We start from the raw sequence: 18,193 nt of genomic DNA on the forward strand, positions 1-18,193 counted from the left end.
CACTTCTCAGAGCCTGCCCTCCAAACTGCTACACATCCAGCCTCCAAAATAAACCCCCAAGTTCCAACAAGTAGTGTTGCTTTTTCACAGGCACTTTCCACATGTCATCCAAGGGAGAAAGTTCTAAGGAGATGTCAGGCCCAGGTGGTAATCAGAAGGACGTTCATTTTTGTTTAGCCTGGGGTGGGTGATCTTCAAAGCTCCACAGTGAATCACTGCCCTGAAAAGCACCTCAAAGACTGAAACAATTGCAACATGTATAGATTATTGATTTGTTTCTTTTTTCCTTTCCTAAGGAAGCCTAGATAATTATGGAAAATACCTCTGATGGAAGAAAAAAACAATGCCTTGTTTAATAACAGAGTAAAAAAGACAAGGGCATTGACTAACTTCCATGAAGAGATTGTTGTCTGGGTTGCGTGCATACGTACATGTTTGTGTGTGCATGTGTTGAAGAGTGGGAGAGTTAACAGTTGTGTGTGGAGGCATGTTGTTTTGATAGCACTTGACACAGAACTAAATGTTTCCCTATGGCAACAAAACCGTAGGAAGCACAGACCATATACTCTTAGATTGTAAATTGTATCACGTGTCTGCCTGGTAAGAGGGCTCAGCAAAGACAGAGGGGCCTCTGGGTGAGCATCTGGCATGCAGCAGAGACAGTCAGATTCATCCTGTATCTGGGGGTAGAATGAGTCAGTGGTGAACAGGGCAGGTGGCAACATGGACTTCAACTGAGCACCAAGAGCTTCCTAGGGGAGCTCAAAAGGTTATCTGGAATGAAGAGGACTTTAGAATTGGGGGAATACTGTCAGGAAGCAGAACACTTGAATGTGGGCTCAGGCATGCTTTCCTTGCACCTGCACTATTTCATACACAGTGGTCCTCACTTCTGGGTGTGTGCAAAGTGATGTTCACCCTCTGATACCTCAGGCTGCTGGGGGTCATTTGCTTCAAAAAATGATTCATAATGAACTATATGAGACATTTTTAGTTTGTGTCTTTAGGACATGCTGTGGGGTTTGTGACACTGTCATATTGGCTTTCACTGAGCTTCAGTGTATCCCAGTGCCAATCAAGGGATTCATTCCAGTCTAATCTGCTGCAGTTCATCCAGCTTGCACACCTTGAAGATCTTCATTTCACAATGATTTGATACAATGCTAGGTAGTACATATAAAAATCTAGATCTAGACTCTGCATTTAGCAGGTAAATGTGACTTTAGGTAGGTAGATGAATCTCCCTTACCATCTATAAAATGGGAATAATCAAGCCGGCCTCACAATATTATTGTGAGGTTTCAGTGAGGTTCCGCAGGCAGAGTGCACAGTACAATGCTTGTCACACTCCAGTTAATATTACTTGCCCCCCCCGCCCCAAACCTCACTTGAAAGAATCCTAACCAATAGCATCAGCTGGATTGCCCCTTCCACCTCCTACCCCTCCTTGGCTGCTGCTGAATCCTTCCTGCCTCTACTAGGCACAGAGCTCTCCGGGCTTATCTTCTTTCTTTCAGGCAACTTTACACAGAGTGAAACTGTGGTAGATGAAGGTAGGGCCAAAAGATGAGAAATCACCAACAAGGGCAGGATCTAGGCTTTTTCTTGCTTGACAGTCTGAGTTCTAGCTGTCATCTTGTCAGTCACCCAGATGAATGGTACCAGCAGGGCCATGGTTGCTCACATGTGGCTATAGCCTGGCCACACACACCCATGTCAAAGATAAAGCTAGAGCAAGCAATGAATATTCATTAACCTTTAAATCATTTTGTTAATTAGCCTGTTAGCCTTGTGAATTGTAACTGTTTTCTCAAATATTTAGAATTATTGCCATTTATCAAGATGTATGCTTTAGTTTGTTATGTGTTGCTTGTATAATTAATTTATTACTTTATAGTAGACCTGGTGCTAAGAGCTGACTCATTGGAAAAGACTCTGATGCTGGGAAGGATTGAAGGCAGGAGAAGGGAGCAGCAGAGGATGAAGGTCAGACAGCAAGACTGACTCAATGGACGTGAACTTGAGCAAATTCTGGAAGACAGTAGAGGACAGAGGAGCCTGGCATGCCACAATCAAGGGGTAGCAAAGAGTCAGACAGGACTTAGTGATTGAACAACAGCAGCAACAGAGTAGGCCCTTATATACGGGAGCCGCATATATTTTAATTCAAGGAAAATTTACGTTAGTCACTGGGAGTGACAGGGAATTTATAATTTAGTCAGAAAGATAGACATATAAACTGTTTGTGGAAATCAATCTGAACATGGTGTCTGACTCTGTGACCCCATGGACTATACAGTACATGGAATTGTCCAGGTCAGATTACTGGAGTGGGTAGCTGTTCCTTTCTCCAGGGGAATCTTCCTAAGCCAGGGATCAAACCCAGGTCTCCTGCATTGCAGGCAGATTCTTTACCAGCTGAACCACCAGAGAAGCCCAGTTGTCATCTAGCAGTAATATATATATTACTGTTATATATATATATATAAATAACATATACATGTGTGTGTGTGTGTATATATATATATGTATATATATTCTGTTGTTTGAGCATATAGGTAAATTAAAGTAGAGACTTCAAAACTAGGTAGACAAGGAGGAGCTGTTATTTTCTTATGTGCTGAATTATAATCTCTTTTCTTGCCTGTCTCCCAAACTGGAAGGTGAGCAGCCAGCATCTTATTTAGCTTGTGTTCCAGACCTTTGCACAGTGCCTGGGTTAAGAGGTGTTTTGTTGAACTGTATTAGTATTGTGCTGCATCCGTGGTTCATTTAACTTTATAAGTATGCACCATATCCATCTCTTCTGACCGCTGGCTGCCTTTCCATCGTTCAGAGGAAACAAGTAGATTTCTTTATCCTGCCTTTTGCTTTTAACATATACTGGGCATTGGGCCAAGCGACGGCCAGGTGGACAGGCAGACAGGAGCCCAGAAAATTTATCCAAAAGGTCAAGGAAAGGTGGATGGCCTTGGGTTCAGCCGGGCATGAGAAACAAGGTGGGCCCAAGTTTGAAAAGTCAAGGGTCTGGGCAGGCAGCCAAGGCAGCTCTAGGAACAGAGTCGGAGGAAAGGATGGGGTGGGGGCCGGTGAGTTGTGATTAATTCTCAAGCAAAGTTCTAGCCCCGTCAAGAGCTTGCTTCCTTGAGAGGAAGACCCAGTCTTAGGATAGGGGAAACGCAGAGGGCTCTTGAGTGAAACCGGCTAACGGTGTGGTGAAGTTCCAAGGTGTTTTCTTAGCCGGACCTCATTCTATATTTTTCATACTGACAGCTGTGAGCAAAGGATTATCCTTCACAATTCTTCTCTAAACAGGATTTTAATTAATGAATTCACAAGTGTCTATTTCCTGTTTATGTGCATTAAACAAAGTTTACTCATAAATTTTATTTTAAGCCTAAATCCAGTCACACAGCTGGATGCAAAATATATACGCATGTGTCTTTACAGAAACACTTCCTCCCCTCCCCTGCCTACCCCTACCACACACATACACATACACGCACGCATGCAGAGCTAGAGAGAAAATGTCTCCAAATTCATTGGGGTAGGATCTGAAAATGTGGAGCAGTACAAACTTATGCTTTGAATCTTAACTTATGGAAATGAAAATAAGGTTCCTGTCAGGGACGTTGCATCCACTTGGTCCACACATGTGTTGGGAAGCTCTGGGTCAGATGGAGAAGTCTGTGGGAACTGTTCAGCATTAACCCTGGGAATTTATAGTTCAAGTCTCTGAACCTGATATTATATCCCCTTAATCAGAGTTGCATGTTGTGCTGTGATGGATTGTGGGGTAGGATGGGGTTTATCGTTCTGCCTTAAACAACTGAAAAGGGGGGGGCGGCAAAAATATGTGAAACCATCATGTTTAGTTATTTTAAAATAGACAGTATAGGACAATAATCTCTGAGAAAAAGGAAACAAATGAAGTGAATCCTGTGACTGGCCCAGCTCATTGTCTGGTGAATGGTTCGAGACTGCAGTGCAACCTCTTGAGATGAGAGGAAAGAGCTTGTAACTTGAGGATGCCAAGGTGACTAGAATTCACGGGGCAGGGTGCCAGAGAGTAGAGAGCTACAGAGAGAGAGAGAATGCTCTGGAGATATTCAGAGTACCCTTACGTCTGTGTGTGTGTGTGTGTGTGTGTGTTAGTCTAACCCAGTCGTGTCTGACCCTTTGGGACACCATGGACTGTAGCATACCAGGCTCCTCTGTCCTTGGAATTCTCCAGGCAGCAATACTGGAGTGGCTTGCCATTCTCTCAAGGACCGAACCTGTGTCTCCTGAATTGCAGGCAGACTCTTTACCATCTGAGCCCCCAGGGAAGCCCACCCTGAAGTCTTTAGCTAAGTGCTAATGAGTGTGTGTATGTGAGGAAAATCCTGAGGTCAGGGAAAGAATCAGTGGGAAGAAGTAGTTAGAAGAATCCCCAGAGCTCCATGGAAGAGCTCCCAGTAGAGCAAGGAGTAGTTCATTTTCCCCTATTCAAAGTAGAAAGACCTCTTAATACAGTATATTCAGTAAGTGCTCAGAAAGGCATTTCCTCTCCATGAAATGTTATTGTGGACTCACCTAGCAAACATTAAAAGCGAGCCTCCAAAGGGGCAACCTGTTTCTAAATAACTTAACTTTCTCAGAACAATGTTCAAGAATATTTAAAGGAATACAGCCACAAGAATCTGTCACTTCACAGTCAAAATTCACAATGGCTGGCACTAGTAAACAATGAGGATGCCTGCAAACAAGTGGGAAAATTCACAATATAAGAAGGAGGTAAGTCAGTCAATAGAATAGACCCAGAAATGACATGGATCATAAGATTAATACATAAGGACATTAAAAGAGCTATTAGAAATATGCTTCATATGTTTAAGAAAATAAGGGAGAACATGAGCATGACAAGGAGAAATATGGAAAAGATCAAAAAGATCAAAATCAAAATTAAAGGGATGAAGAACCAGTGTTTGAGAATAAATACACCAGATGGGATTAGTAGCAGATTAAGCAACAGAGAAGAGAATAGTAAATTTGAAGGCATGGCAATAGAATATATCCAAAATGAAAGACAGAAAGAAAAAAGAGAGATAAGAACATCAAAACAGAGCATCAGTGGAACTTAGGACAACATCTAAGTTAATCTAAACCTATTATAGATATTGAATTAGTGTTGATAGTAAAAAAAATTTTCCCACAAAGAAAACCTCAGGCCCAGATGGCTTTATTTGCGAATGCCCTATTTGTAAATTCTATCAGACATTTAAGGAAAAAGCAGTACAAACTCTACACAAATAGCTTGCTGCTGCTGCTGCTGCTGCTAAGTCACTTCAGTCGTGTCCGACTCTGTGCGACCCCATAGATGGCAGCCCACCAGGCTCCCCCGTCCCTGGGATTCTCCAGGCAAGATCACTGGAGTGGGTTTCCATTTCCTTCTCCGATGCATGAAAGTGAAGTCGCTCAGTCATGTCCGACTCTTAGCGACCCCATGGACTGCAGCCTACCAGGCTCCTCTGTCCATGGGATTTTCCAGGCAAGAGTACTGGAGTGGGGTGCCATTGCCTTCTCCACACAAACAGCTTAGAAATCTCTTTAAAAGTTAAGCATATACCTACCATATGACCTAGTCATTTTACTCCCAGGTATTTAACTAAAATAAGAGGAAAGCACATTTCTACACAGATACTTGTGTACAAATGTTGTGGCAACTTTAAAACTGGAAATAACTCATTAACTCATCTATAGATAGTTAAACAAATTGTTGTGTATCCAGCTAGTAGAACCCTACTACAAAAAGAACAAAGCATTGATATACAGAGTGACATGAATAAATCTTAAACTCCTTGTGCTTTAAGCTAGGCAAGAGAGGAATACATAGAGCATGATTCCTTTCTAGAAAGTACAAACAGATCTATGGTGACAGAAAGCAGATGAGTGGTTGTCTGGGGGGTGGAGATGGAGGGAAGGATGGATTACCAAGGGCCACAGAGAAACTTTTGGGGGGTGATGGAAATGTCTGTTTTCTCAGTTGTAGTGACAGTTCTGTGGGGATATACCTATGTCAAAGCTCTCTCCATTTTTGATGTGCCTTTCTTTTGCCATTGACCTGCTTAACTGATGGGCTTTCCCATTTACCAGGGGCAGGTTTGGATCCAGACTGAATTCTGTGGAGTGGTTCTGCTTAGTGTGTTGTGGTTCTTGGGACCCTGGAAACTGACAATAGCTCTGTGTTGGGCCTCAGAGCCATGAAGAGGCTGTGACTGCCTTGGATTTGTGCCTTGGGCTTCTGCTGTGTAAGATTGGCAGCCAAAAACTTGAGTCTAGCTGTCATTACTGCATATTTTTTGGGGAAATGATGGAATGGGCAGGCACCCACCCTTGAATTTTATATAATTCTCTTTTTTTGGAGCAAAATTTTCACTCAGTTAAAAACTAACACATAGAGAGAAACATTTTGCTGTGCAACTTTCTAAAGTAAGTATAAAATTTTTTAAATGTTTAAACATAGATGGACATTTATGACCTCAAGTTATCCTTAAAAGAAAAGTGAAAGTGAAGTCGCTCAGACGTGTCAGACTCTTTGGGACCCCATGGACTGTAGTCTACCAGGCTCCTCCATCCATGGGATTTTCCAGGCAAGAATACTAGAGTGGGTTGCCATTTCCTTCTCCAGATTCTTAAAAGAAGTCAGCCTTAATCGTAAGTGACCAGAAACAGGAAAGAGATGACTGGTGAAAGTTAATTCCATTTAACTTTTCCGTTTAAGTAATTCTTGCACTTAAGAGTGAAATATATTTTATAGTAGAAGAGCTAAGCAAAGAAATCTAAGCAATTGTATCTGGATACATTGAAGACTGATTTCTGAAGTGTAAAGTCACTAGGACAAAAGTCAAGTCCGTAAAATGATCATGACTTCCCCATTAGAACACCCAGTATGGTCCTCCTCAAAGGGCCATCCCTCATCAGAGAGAAGACTTTTTCCCTTTCCTCCTCTCCAGTTCTCACCTTGGCGGCTAGGTTTTGCTCCTTCATCTCTAACTCCCAATAAGTTTCTTCAATGCTGGTGGATTCCAGGGGACATTCATGACACTAGGACTTTATCCTGTTGCCTTCCCAGAAAGCTTTTAAGGACAAGCATGAGGGTCTTTTCTGCTAAGCAATTTTGCTAGCCTGCAACATCCTTCTATCAAAATAAATACCTGTCCACTGAGGAGATGTTTCCCTCTCCGTAAGCTGGACTCCCTCCTATTGCTGAGCTACCAGATCACAGCAGGAAGCCTAAGGCTCTTTTGTCTCTTTTCTAAAGTAAATTTATAGAATCCACTATCGTCTAGGTTTCCCAGGTGGCTCGGTGCTAAAGAATCCACCTGCCAATACAGGAGCCACAAGAGATATGGGTTTGATCCCTATTTGGGGAAGATCCCTTGGAGGAGGCAATGGCAACCCCTTCCAGTATTTTTGCCTGGAGGATTCCATGAGCAAAGGAGCCTGGTGGGCTACAGTCCATGGGTTGCAAAGAATCAGACATGACTGAGCAATTGAGCACGCATGCATGCTTTGTTGTCTAAGTAATTATGTATTGGCTTGGTCCAAAAGTTCGTTTGGATTTTTCCATAAGATATTACAGAAAAACTCGAGTGAACTGTTTCATCAACTCAATATTTTTTCAAATGAAAACTCTGTTGAATTATAATTCCTAGGTTAGTGTTTTGAAAATAAATTTGATTAATATATTTTTAAAAATAAAAAAAACACACTTAAATATGTAAAACTAAAAAAATAATCACTCAAATCCCTAATGTTACTTTTTTGGGAGTGTGTTTTGGAAAAAAAGAGTGATTTGGGGGAAGAAAACCTAGGAAAATAGCATTTGAGACAGTGCTTGGGATTTAAAAAATGTAAATGATTATTCTTATTTAAATCAACGTTCTATAGTACCAAGTTTTACAACTCATATGTTAATTGGCCCTGGTCCTAGGGATGAAAAATTTCTCAAATATTTGTATATATAAAATGAGATTTTTTTTTTTTTAATTTAAGCTTTCGGTTAAAGTCAAAATGAGCTTTTAATGGGCAAATTCTCCTCATCTTCTTTCTTTCTGCAGTCTGTTATGCAGGGAACACTCCCTTCTTAAAACTTTTTCACTTCTGAAGTGAAAAATTCCTTCCCTTCTGGAGTGGTGAGTCACTTCTGGCTCTTTATTTCCCACATAACCCTATATACTATTCTACAAGTCTCTCCTTGCGAGATCTCCTGAGTTCTAGCTCTGTCTCTAGCCCTAACCTTCATCGTGACCAAACATCTTAATTTTCAGTTGCCTTTCAATATCTCTTATGCTATGTCGCTATCACCTCAAATCCTGAAGGTACAAAATGTGCCTTTATTTCTAATTGTGTTGTTTCATTGAATTTCCTACTTGACCATATTACTGTCAACTTCCCGCCCACTCTATCAAGAAGTACTGGCCCCTCCCTTTATTTGCCGTATCCAACTTTTTATCAAATAATATTTTTAGTTTATATGCAGAATTTTCTAAATTATCTTCTTTCATTTTCACACTCAGTGTCACTTGCATAAATTCAGATTCTAATATTTCTGTTACCTGAATAAATTACAATACTCCCTAACTTTTCCTGCCTGCCAGCATTCTTTTTTTTTCTTTTTTTTATTGTAGTGGTTTTTGTCATACATTGACATGAGTCAACCATGGATTTACATGTATTCCCCATCCCGATCCCCCCTCCCACCTCCCTCTCCACCCGATTCCTCTGCGTTTTCCCAGTTCACCAGGCCTGAGCACTTGTCTCATGCATCCAGCCTGGGCTGGTGATCTGTTTCACCCTAGATAATATACATGTTTCGATGCTGTTCTCTCGAAACATCCCACCCTTGCCTTCTCCCACAGAGTCCAAAATTCTGTTCTGTACCATTAAAAAGAATTCATTTGAATCAGTTCTAATGAGGTGGATGAAACTGGAGCCCATTATACAGAGTGAAGTAAGCCAGAAAGATAAAGACCAACATCCTTTATTCAAGAAATCCTTCACTCTGATGCTTGCCTTTTCTTTTTAAATTTTAGTTGGCTTTGTAGCTCATTCATTTAAAAAGTACCATGGTTCATTATTGTCTGCAGAATAAAGCCCAACTTCTCTGTTAGTGTTCAAATCTCTCTCCAGCCTGATAAACCCTTCAGGGTTTACTCCTCAACTCCAAACTTTCATGGATCCCTGATACATTTTGATTACTCAGTGTCTTTCCAGAGAGCCTTCCTTTTACTTGTGAGTCTTCTTCCATAACACCTGTTAAAACACAAGCCATTCTTGAAATTGTCTGGAAATGCCCCTTTTTTAAAGAAGGTTGACTAGATTTAATCACTTCTTGCTTGCCACTGAGATAGCCATTTGCTTGCCCATCTGTTCTAGCACTCATGCTGAAAGATATGTTTGGCTCTACAGCTGGCCTCTATATTCTTAGAAAGCAGAGACTGTCTCACACATCTTTATAACTCTTACAGTGCCTAGCATGCTGCTTGCACAGCCAAGGACAGATCACACAGCAGAGGAGTGCTGTTAATCCTCTTGTTGCAAAGTGCTTAGACCCTTGTGTAAGTCTATCTCAGGTACATGGATAGGGAGTTTGTGGATAAATCCCCTGTGTACTAACTGCTTACCACACCAGATTTTAAGTATGTGAACTCTGTCAATAAATACAGCAATATTATTAATATGTTGAAAATGATAGTTGATAGCTCATTTGTGGAGCTATTGGAGTACTTAAAGTCCACCAGCTGCACTGATTCTCATGAGGAAGAAATGAAGAACATCCTTGTTTTCTAGATGGAGAGACTAAAGCTAACATCCTGGATCACACAGACAGCAAGTACCAGAAATGGGAACCACCATGTCCAGTTTAGGACTCCTGTTTCCACACCTTTATGTTCCCTTTGATTCCACAGTACAGTATTTGGGATAGCAAATTGTTTTGGGATAGTTATCTTAAAATTTCCCTTTGAAGAGTTTTGTGAGGCAGTCCATGAATCCTGGAAGAATGGCCATCATTGATTTTGTGAATCTGTGTGCTAATGTGTCATCCTAATGCTGTATTTCTAGATTCCTGTCTTTGGTGGTGATGGGTATTATTTAACCACAAAGCCTTGTATGGAGAAAGGACTTTTTGGATAACAGTCTTCCAAGATTTGAGTTATTTATTGTCTTAGCTTCTTGAGGCCATCAAGGTAAACAGAGAAACCTTTACTTTATAGGTTCTGTTAAAACTCAGTTCTTGGCTTTCTGAATTCCTGGAGCCCTTAATTAAAATGTTCAGAATGGTTAGCAAGAGTTTAAATTATGCATTGTTGACTGAAGAAACCTGTTTACTTTCACTGGGTTTTAAAATATAACAAAGAGAACATGCTTTGAAAATAAGCATACATGAAATTTGTAGAATAAACTCATCTGGTTGTTAGTGACAAAAACCCATCTCAATTACAGGTATATGAAACTGGAAAGTCCAAGAGTAGAGCAGCATTTAGTCATGTGTGGATACAGATAATGTCATCCATAAAGAGTTCATATTTATCTCTCAGCTTTGCATTCTCCTGCACAGGCTCATTCCCAGTCTGGTTAAGCTTAAGCTGAATGTGGCTGCCATCAACACCAGGCTTCCACCAGGCTTCCACCCTACCAGGTGAGTGCGCTAACAGAAGGAGAGCCTTTCTCTCATAATAGTTCCAGCAAAAGTCGTAGGAATATATTTTATTGGTCCTGAGCAGATCACATGCCCATCCCCAAATCAGTTACTGTGGACAGCAGGATCTAACTGGCTAGGTCTGGATCATATGCCCATCTATGGACTGAGGTTGGAGTCAACCTCGGCATAGCCTGATGGACTGTGTGAAGGGGAGAGACAGTTTCCCAAGAGAAAATCAGGGAAATGGCAGAAAGGGAAATGGATTCTGGATATGACAAAACAAAGGAGTTGTCAACTCCTATAATGGAAAATATGATAATTTAGTGAGGTCCTAAATTTTAATAATATTAATAGAATATATATTTTAAAATTAGAATCTTATAAAAAATTTAAATGTATTTTTAATCTACAGGACAAAAGAAAATTTAAAAATAATGTTAATAAATTGCCTTTAGTTATTAAGACATTCATTCATTCATTCTTGGAACTCCTTTTGAGTGTTTAGCCAGGCATTGTCCTAAATGCTCCAAGTCAAAGTCTTTAAGATTAGGTTCAATTCCCTACTTGACATTAATCTCCCCCACATTAAAGCTGTTGAAATAAGAGTCCTACTTGATAATTGGTAATACAAATTAATTTTTTTTTTAAAAATGTGTTTTGTAAAAAGCATTTTGTAACTTAGTATTTTTCATTGAATCATCCTGGCCTTGCATTTAGTTAAACCAAATTAGTAAGTTGACCAGGCAGTATATTTCTCTAGGTTATTATGTTGGAGAAGTTCAGGATGATCATATAAAAAGGCCAAAATCCATATATCATTTATCCTTCTTTCATGATGATTAAACTATGACAGACATGTGGTCGTACCTTCTAACATAACTGATGATGAAGCTCTAGCTTGTGGTGAGTTCCTTTATTTCTGAGCCAGTTATGCCGACACAAAGGCTGTCTTTCTTGTTTCAATTATATTGAATATTCGCATTGCTTATTAAAGGAGGATTATATAACATTTAACCGAAGCCTCCAATCCATAAAATACCTGTCACAGAAGAAAAACATGTACGTGGATAAGCATAATGCATTCATTTGTAGGCTATGGATCAGCTATCCCTCAAGGAATGTTTCAAACCCACGTGGTGTCCCTGGGTGTCGGGCGGCCGCAGCGTCTGTAGCCGTAGCAGCCAATGTGGCCCAGGAGCCTTCCTGCTGGCTGCACATCTGAACGGCTTCAAGAGTACAAGTTTCCCCATCAAAGGTTTGGAATAAATTACACTAAAAAATTGGCTCCAGAAAAAGTTATTTTGGATAGGACAAGGTGAAGCTCTCATGAGGTGTGTTAAATGAATCCCTTCTGTGCAGTGGGAGTCTGTGGGGAAGGTGGTGAGGGTGGTTAGAGGCTGTGGGGGAAGCGGGAGACTCGAACCCCATACACGCTTGGATAGACATGCCGAATCTACTGACTTGAAGAGGGTTGTGAAGATTCAGTTTCTTAATAAATGACTTTATAACTTAATACAAACGTATGTCTTATGAAATAGTGAGCTTTTTACTGAGGCTTTGTTTTCCAAAGAATATCTTTTCTCCTTAGTGGAGTGCTGGGGCCAGCTAGTACCAGTGTATAAGAGCTGGTTGTTAAGGTTTAGGAATTTTGTGAGCCAGCTGTCAAACAGTCACTATTAAAAACTAACTTATATAGGGCTTCCCTGGTGGCTCAGTGGATAAGAATCTGCCTTCCAATGCAGGGGACATGGGTTCAATCCCTGGTCCAGGAAGATTCCACATTCTGTGGAGCACCTAAGCCCATCCGCCACAGCTACCGAGCCCGAGTGCTCCAACTACTGAAACCCATGTGCCTGGAGCCTGTGGCCTGCAACAAGAGAAGCCACTGCGATGAGAAGCCTGTGCACCGCAATGAAGAGTAGACCCTGCTCACTGCAACTGGAGAAAGCCTACACACAGCAACACACACCCAGGGCCGCCAAAATAAATAAATAAATAAAAATTTTAATTAAAAAAATTGAAAACAAATGTAGCAAATACCCCAAGCTTACCCCTTTCTGATTATTTGACTACTTTGCAATATACTCTGCTCTTGAGGTCACACTTACATTTGTCATACCTATATGGTGGCCAGGTCATATGATGGTGTGCCGCTGTGTGTCTCTTGACAACCCTGCCTTCAGGGACATCACATAAGTCAGCAAGATGGTAGTGTTTACATCACAGAAACTGACTACAAATGACGGCTTGATTTGTTGTTTTGTTGATTATCTAGACTAAGAAAGTGATGGAGAAAATGCTAATGCACATTAATTTTAATCAAGTGTCGTAGCTGTACTCGTTACACAGTGAATAGCCCCCAGAATTGAGGAAATATTCTTCCTGTGTTTAAACACTACTGTCTAATTCAGCAAAGAAGTTGCTTATGTCATCAGTGAACAAGTGTGGTTCCAATGTATGTCTTTGTTGTTTATTACTCCTTAAGACACATGAAAATATTAACCAGCATCCCTGTGGGAATTGTACTTGTTTGATAATTGCAACTGCAGGTTGGCTAAGAATACAAGAATTAGATAAAAATCAAGGAAAACATTCTGTGAGAAATCAATTGACTACATAGAATTTATAATATAGGTTTATTTGTTGTTATTGTTCAGTCACTAAGTCATGTCTAACTCTTTGTGACGGCATGGACTGTAGCATGCCAGACACCTCTGTCCTCCACTGTCTCTCAGAGTTTGTTCAGATTCATGTCCTTTGAGTCATGAGTCAATGATGCTGTCTAACCATTTTGTCCTCTGCTTCCCCCTTCTCATCCTGCCCTCAGTCTTTCCCAGCATCAAGGTCTTTTCCAGTGAGCTGGCTCTTCACATCAGGTGGCCAAAGTATTGGAGCTTCAGCATCAACCCTTCCAATGAATATTCAGGGTTGATTTTCTTTAGGATTGAGTGGTTTGATCTCCTTGCCGTCCAAGGTACTCTTAAGAGTCTTCTCCAGCACCACAGTTTGAAAGCATCAATTCTTTAGCTCTCAGCCTTCTTTATAACTCTCACATCTGTACATGACTATTGGAAAAACCATAACTTTGACTGTATGGACCTTTGTTAGCAAAGTGATGTCTCTGCTTTTTAATACACTGTCTAGTTTTGTCATAGCTTTCCTTCCAAGGAGCAGATGTCTTTTAATTTCATGACTGCAGTTACTGTCCACAGTGATTTTGGAGCCCAAGAAAATAAAATCTGTCATTGCTTCCAATTTCCCCTTCTGTTTTCAGGTTTATATCTTTTATTATATTTATAAATTGTAGCCATACATTCTTTATATCAGTAAAACTTAGCTTATATTAATACATAGATTTTTTTCTAGGGAACTGAATGCTAAACTTTTTCGAGCACAACCCTGAAGTTGTTTCCCACTCCTGCTTGGAGTTTTCCCAGAGCCGAAGTTTTCTCTGTGTTAGACACTGGAGGAGGGACTATGGGACAAGTGAGGGACAAAGGTACCTGGCCTGCTTGAGCTGGCTCTTGGGACCTCACAGAGAGAAGAAAGAGGCAGTCTTTCTAGCCATCCCTCTTCAGGTCCTAAGGGTGGATCTTATTCATCAAAACTGCATGTGAAAAGCAAAAGATCTAGTTATTTATTTGGACTGCCTTCCTATGGCATTCTTCTACTCTGGTACTCTGGAACCATATTCCATCTCCCAGCACTTGCTTCAGGCCCCCTTCAGTTTGATAGCCTATTATCCCTCCTTTTAAGCCCCCCTACCCCCAGGTTAAGAATTTAGCAGCTCTGGCCCACAGCATGCGAGCCAGCCTCTCCCCACCACTCCCACCTCCACCACCTGGGAAGGCAATGTGGAAGCCTAAAGGTGGGCATGAGGCTTTCAGAGGCAGGGGCTCTTCAGACCCCATTTGATCAATGGCTTCTCCAGGGACAGGAACTCCAGCGACAATGTCAGGGAAAGGAAGAATGCGGTGGTGGCCACATGGTAGCAGAGATGCTGGTTTCTGACCCATTTGCGGTCTAAGTATCAAGGTAGAACTTGATGTTTAGAGGAAAAATGGACACTATTTTGTATTTCCAGGGTATGTTCCAGCATTTACAGACTACAAAATGGTCTCACCCTGATAACAGTTCCTAAGCAGAGATGAGATTGTACAGGGCAGTAGGGAAAGTTTGGAGTCAGGGGACCTGGTTTTACTCCCAGTTCTGCTACTGATGAGTGCTTTGGCCATAGGTTATTTCACTTCTCTGGGACTTAGTTTTCTATAAAATGATCTACAGTTTCCAGTAGTAAAAGTCCCTTCAAACTCTGTCATCCTATGACTTTCTGTCTCTTGTTCTACTGTTAAAGTAAATGAAGCACACATCTTTGGTCAAAAAGTCAAGAGTAGAGTCTAGCATATTGGTCATATCAGTTCTTTGATTTCCAGGCCTCAAATCCTTTATGGCAGTAGGCATAAATCATAAATAATTCCAGGCTACTACTCCCAGATTTCTTAGAAGGATCAGAGCGCTGACATTCTTTGGCAAATGAAAAAAGAAATTCAATTATCTGGAATGCAAAGAAAAAAGAATATTCTCCCTTGTTGAAAATCTTTCTGAAGGGCAGTAGCAGTTTTTCTGGCTTTAGTAAGAAGAGAGAACATAGCAATATTTCTTCCATTATCACGGCTCTGTTCTGCTTCAGGATTAAGATTCTGAATATGAATGTGTTCGGCATTGTGTGCTCTGCCTGTAGAAGGTTTAAAAGATTGGCCTGAATGTACACTGCCTTAAATGTACATGGGGACATATTTATCAATCATATCTGTGAGTCACTTAAAATGTATGATTTTCTTATAAAGTGGGATGACCAAAAAGTTATAAAATTTTGAGGGGGAGTAGTTGTGGTAATGTTCCATTTCATTGATTTCTGATTAATCAAGGCTCTAGATGTTTAAAGAATTCAGAAACATAAAATATTCATAATATGTGCTGAGTATCAAAGACTACAGTTTTTGTTTAACAAGGCAGTTGCTCATAAGCAAATGTTTTCAGATCCTGAGGTGTAAGAAACAATATACCATATCAGTCTGAATCTCCCTGTCCAGGGGCTGCTTCCCTTCTGACATAACTATTTCCTCGGTATGAAACCTTAGGGGTGGTCCTGGTTTCATTTTTAATGTGCTGATTTGAGTATCTGCTCGGTGTTCTCGTTGTTCAATGTCACCCTGCGTTGAGCTTGAATTCCAGTGTTTAGGTATAAGACATATTTCCCACCTAGACAGTTTCCAAGGTGATGGAAGAGAATGGAAAAGTGAAAAAGAGGACCAAGAAGAGAAGAAGGAGGGAAAGATGTAGAAGAATGAAAGTGTGTGATTAGTCATGAAGAGCTTGTGCTTAATTTTTAACAGGAGGAGAGAATTCAAGCCCCAAGAAGATCAAGAGTGCCCATCCCCTTCGCTTTTGGAGTATCCAAGGTGGAACTCTTCCTCTCACATAAAAGAGGACTCGCAGGGCTCTGGATGTGAAAACTGTGGTATGTAGTTCATCCACTGGGTTGTTTTGACTCAAGATTTTCCCATTCATTGTCAAGAATGTATCATAAACATTCTACTTATCACAACATTGTTTCAGTGATGCAAAGATTCATGTCAAAAGTGAAATAGATTTTAAACCAGAACTACTTGCCTGAAGTAATTCACAGTTAAAGTTTCTTGATGACCCTGGGTATTGAGGGCTTTTTGTGGATTCATAAGTAAGAAATGGAACTAACAGTCTTCATTCCTAGCCAGCCAACCAACTAACCAACCAAGGAAACTATATTTGTCTCCCTCACCTCCACAGTTGCGTTCCTGTCAAATGCAAACTTTTTTTTTTCTTCTGGCCTTGATCTCTTGATAAGGCAAGTCCTGATTATTTCTGTGTGGCTTACTGATTTCATCAGTTATCCACATAGCTTACTACTTCTCTGGCCTACCTGTTAGCACCTTTGTCAATAATGAGAAAAGAGGGTCTCAAACTAGTTTATTTGGCTATACATTGACAATTCTTGAACTCATTTTAATGGAGAGAAGGTTAAAACAAATGGATAAAATGAAGACTTTACATTATTCCTGCATTTCATTTGTTTAGGTCAGCCCTAACCCATGTTTCTACAGGTATTTGAGAAGTTATTTTCACGTCTGCATTTTTAGATTTTAAAATGTTTTGTTAAGTGTCCGACAGCCAACCTTGCAATGTGATGGTGGTGACATTGATGCTCTGTGCCTCCTGGCTTCATTCTAGGTAAATAAATCAATAATAACTCTTTGAGCCTTTCACCTTTCTTTCATTTCACTGTGGAAAAGTTTAGGTAGAAATATATCTGTCTATCTATATCATGTGTATTTTTTTGTGAAAAGGGTAATGGAATACAGAATGCCATACATGGGTTATTCCCGCTATGAATTAGTCTCTTTTATCTGTCTCTGACCAAAACAGATGTTGGCAGCCTTTCTATTCCAGCTCTCTAAGTCAGACTAAGACTATCAGTTCCGCTTAGGAAAGCTGTAGGGAAATGATTTAACTCTTTCAATAGACCCTTACTAGTTTTTCCCTTGGTTCCTTTTTATTATAAGCTACAAACAAAATTAGAATGCATCTTTATGCAACAATAAAAGAAAAATGGCAATATTAAAAATACATCAATACAACTCTAGAGGGAAGTGAATTTTTATTCAAGGACTTTCAAGAATTCTGACATTGAAAAGACATGTTTGCTTGAGGAGGCAGCTCAATGTGTTTCCAACTTAGAGTCAAGTTCATTTGCATAGAATACCAAAAGAGTCATTTTTTAAAAAAAATTCAGAAAAGAATATCTATCAGAGTGTGGCAGGATGCATCTTGCTAGTATTCTACTCTTTTCTGTAGAGACTGACCATTTTAAAAAGTTATTCTTTTATTGGCGCTACAATAAAGCTCTTGCACCAGGATTTTGCAACAAAATGTAAATTAAAGGAATGTGAGAAGTGGAGGGACTACCAGGGAAAGAAAGGATCAAGGGATGAGAAAGGAAGGGAAGATTATTAGAAAAAAAATGTTTAATAAACATATAGCAGGCCAAGAATTCATCATGGAAAGAAATAACCTCTTTAGATTTGTGATTTTTAAAAAATTCTATCAGTTACCAGATAAAGATTTTAAGCATTTTACAAACCATGTAAAGGAAAGAGGAAAAGAATATGGCTTCCTAGACTGTAGGTAGTTTGAAATAATTGATCTCAATTAATACTCACGATTATCTTATGAAGTGGGCATTTCTGTCATTACTTTTTCACATAGTCACCATGCCAGGGCACCTGGGCCTTGGACTCCCAGGTAACTGGTTTTGTGAAATAATGTCTTTGCTGGCACTCTGCCTCCCTCCTCTAATCCTTCCAGTTCAGTTCAGTTCAGTCACTCAATCATGTCTGACTCTTTGCAACCCCATGGATTCCAGGCTTCCCTGTCCATCACCAACTCCCGAAGCTTGCTCAAACTCAT

The 18,193-nt window shown here is 40.3% G+C and overlaps 1 protein-coding gene across 1 annotated transcript in view; it reads left to right on the forward strand.

Moving 5' to 3' along the window:
* Positions 1–18,193, forward strand: part of LOC122422169 — a 155,733-nt gene that overhangs the window by 60,186 nt on the left and 77,354 nt on the right. The window contains exons 10-12 of the mRNA XM_043438464.1: positions 10,584–10,684; positions 16,084–16,208; positions 16,888–16,957. Of these exons, the coding sequence (XP_043294399.1) occupies positions 10,584–10,684; positions 16,084–16,208; positions 16,888–16,957 (296 nt within the window). The remainder of the gene's footprint in view (positions 1–10,583; positions 10,685–16,083; positions 16,209–16,887; positions 16,958–18,193) is intronic.

The sequence above is a fragment of the Cervus canadensis genome, chromosome 19 (genome assembly GCF_019320065.1).
Source record: "Cervus canadensis isolate Bull #8, Minnesota chromosome 19, ASM1932006v1, whole genome shotgun sequence".
Taxonomy (NCBI): domain Eukaryota; kingdom Metazoa; phylum Chordata; class Mammalia; order Artiodactyla; family Cervidae; genus Cervus; species Cervus canadensis.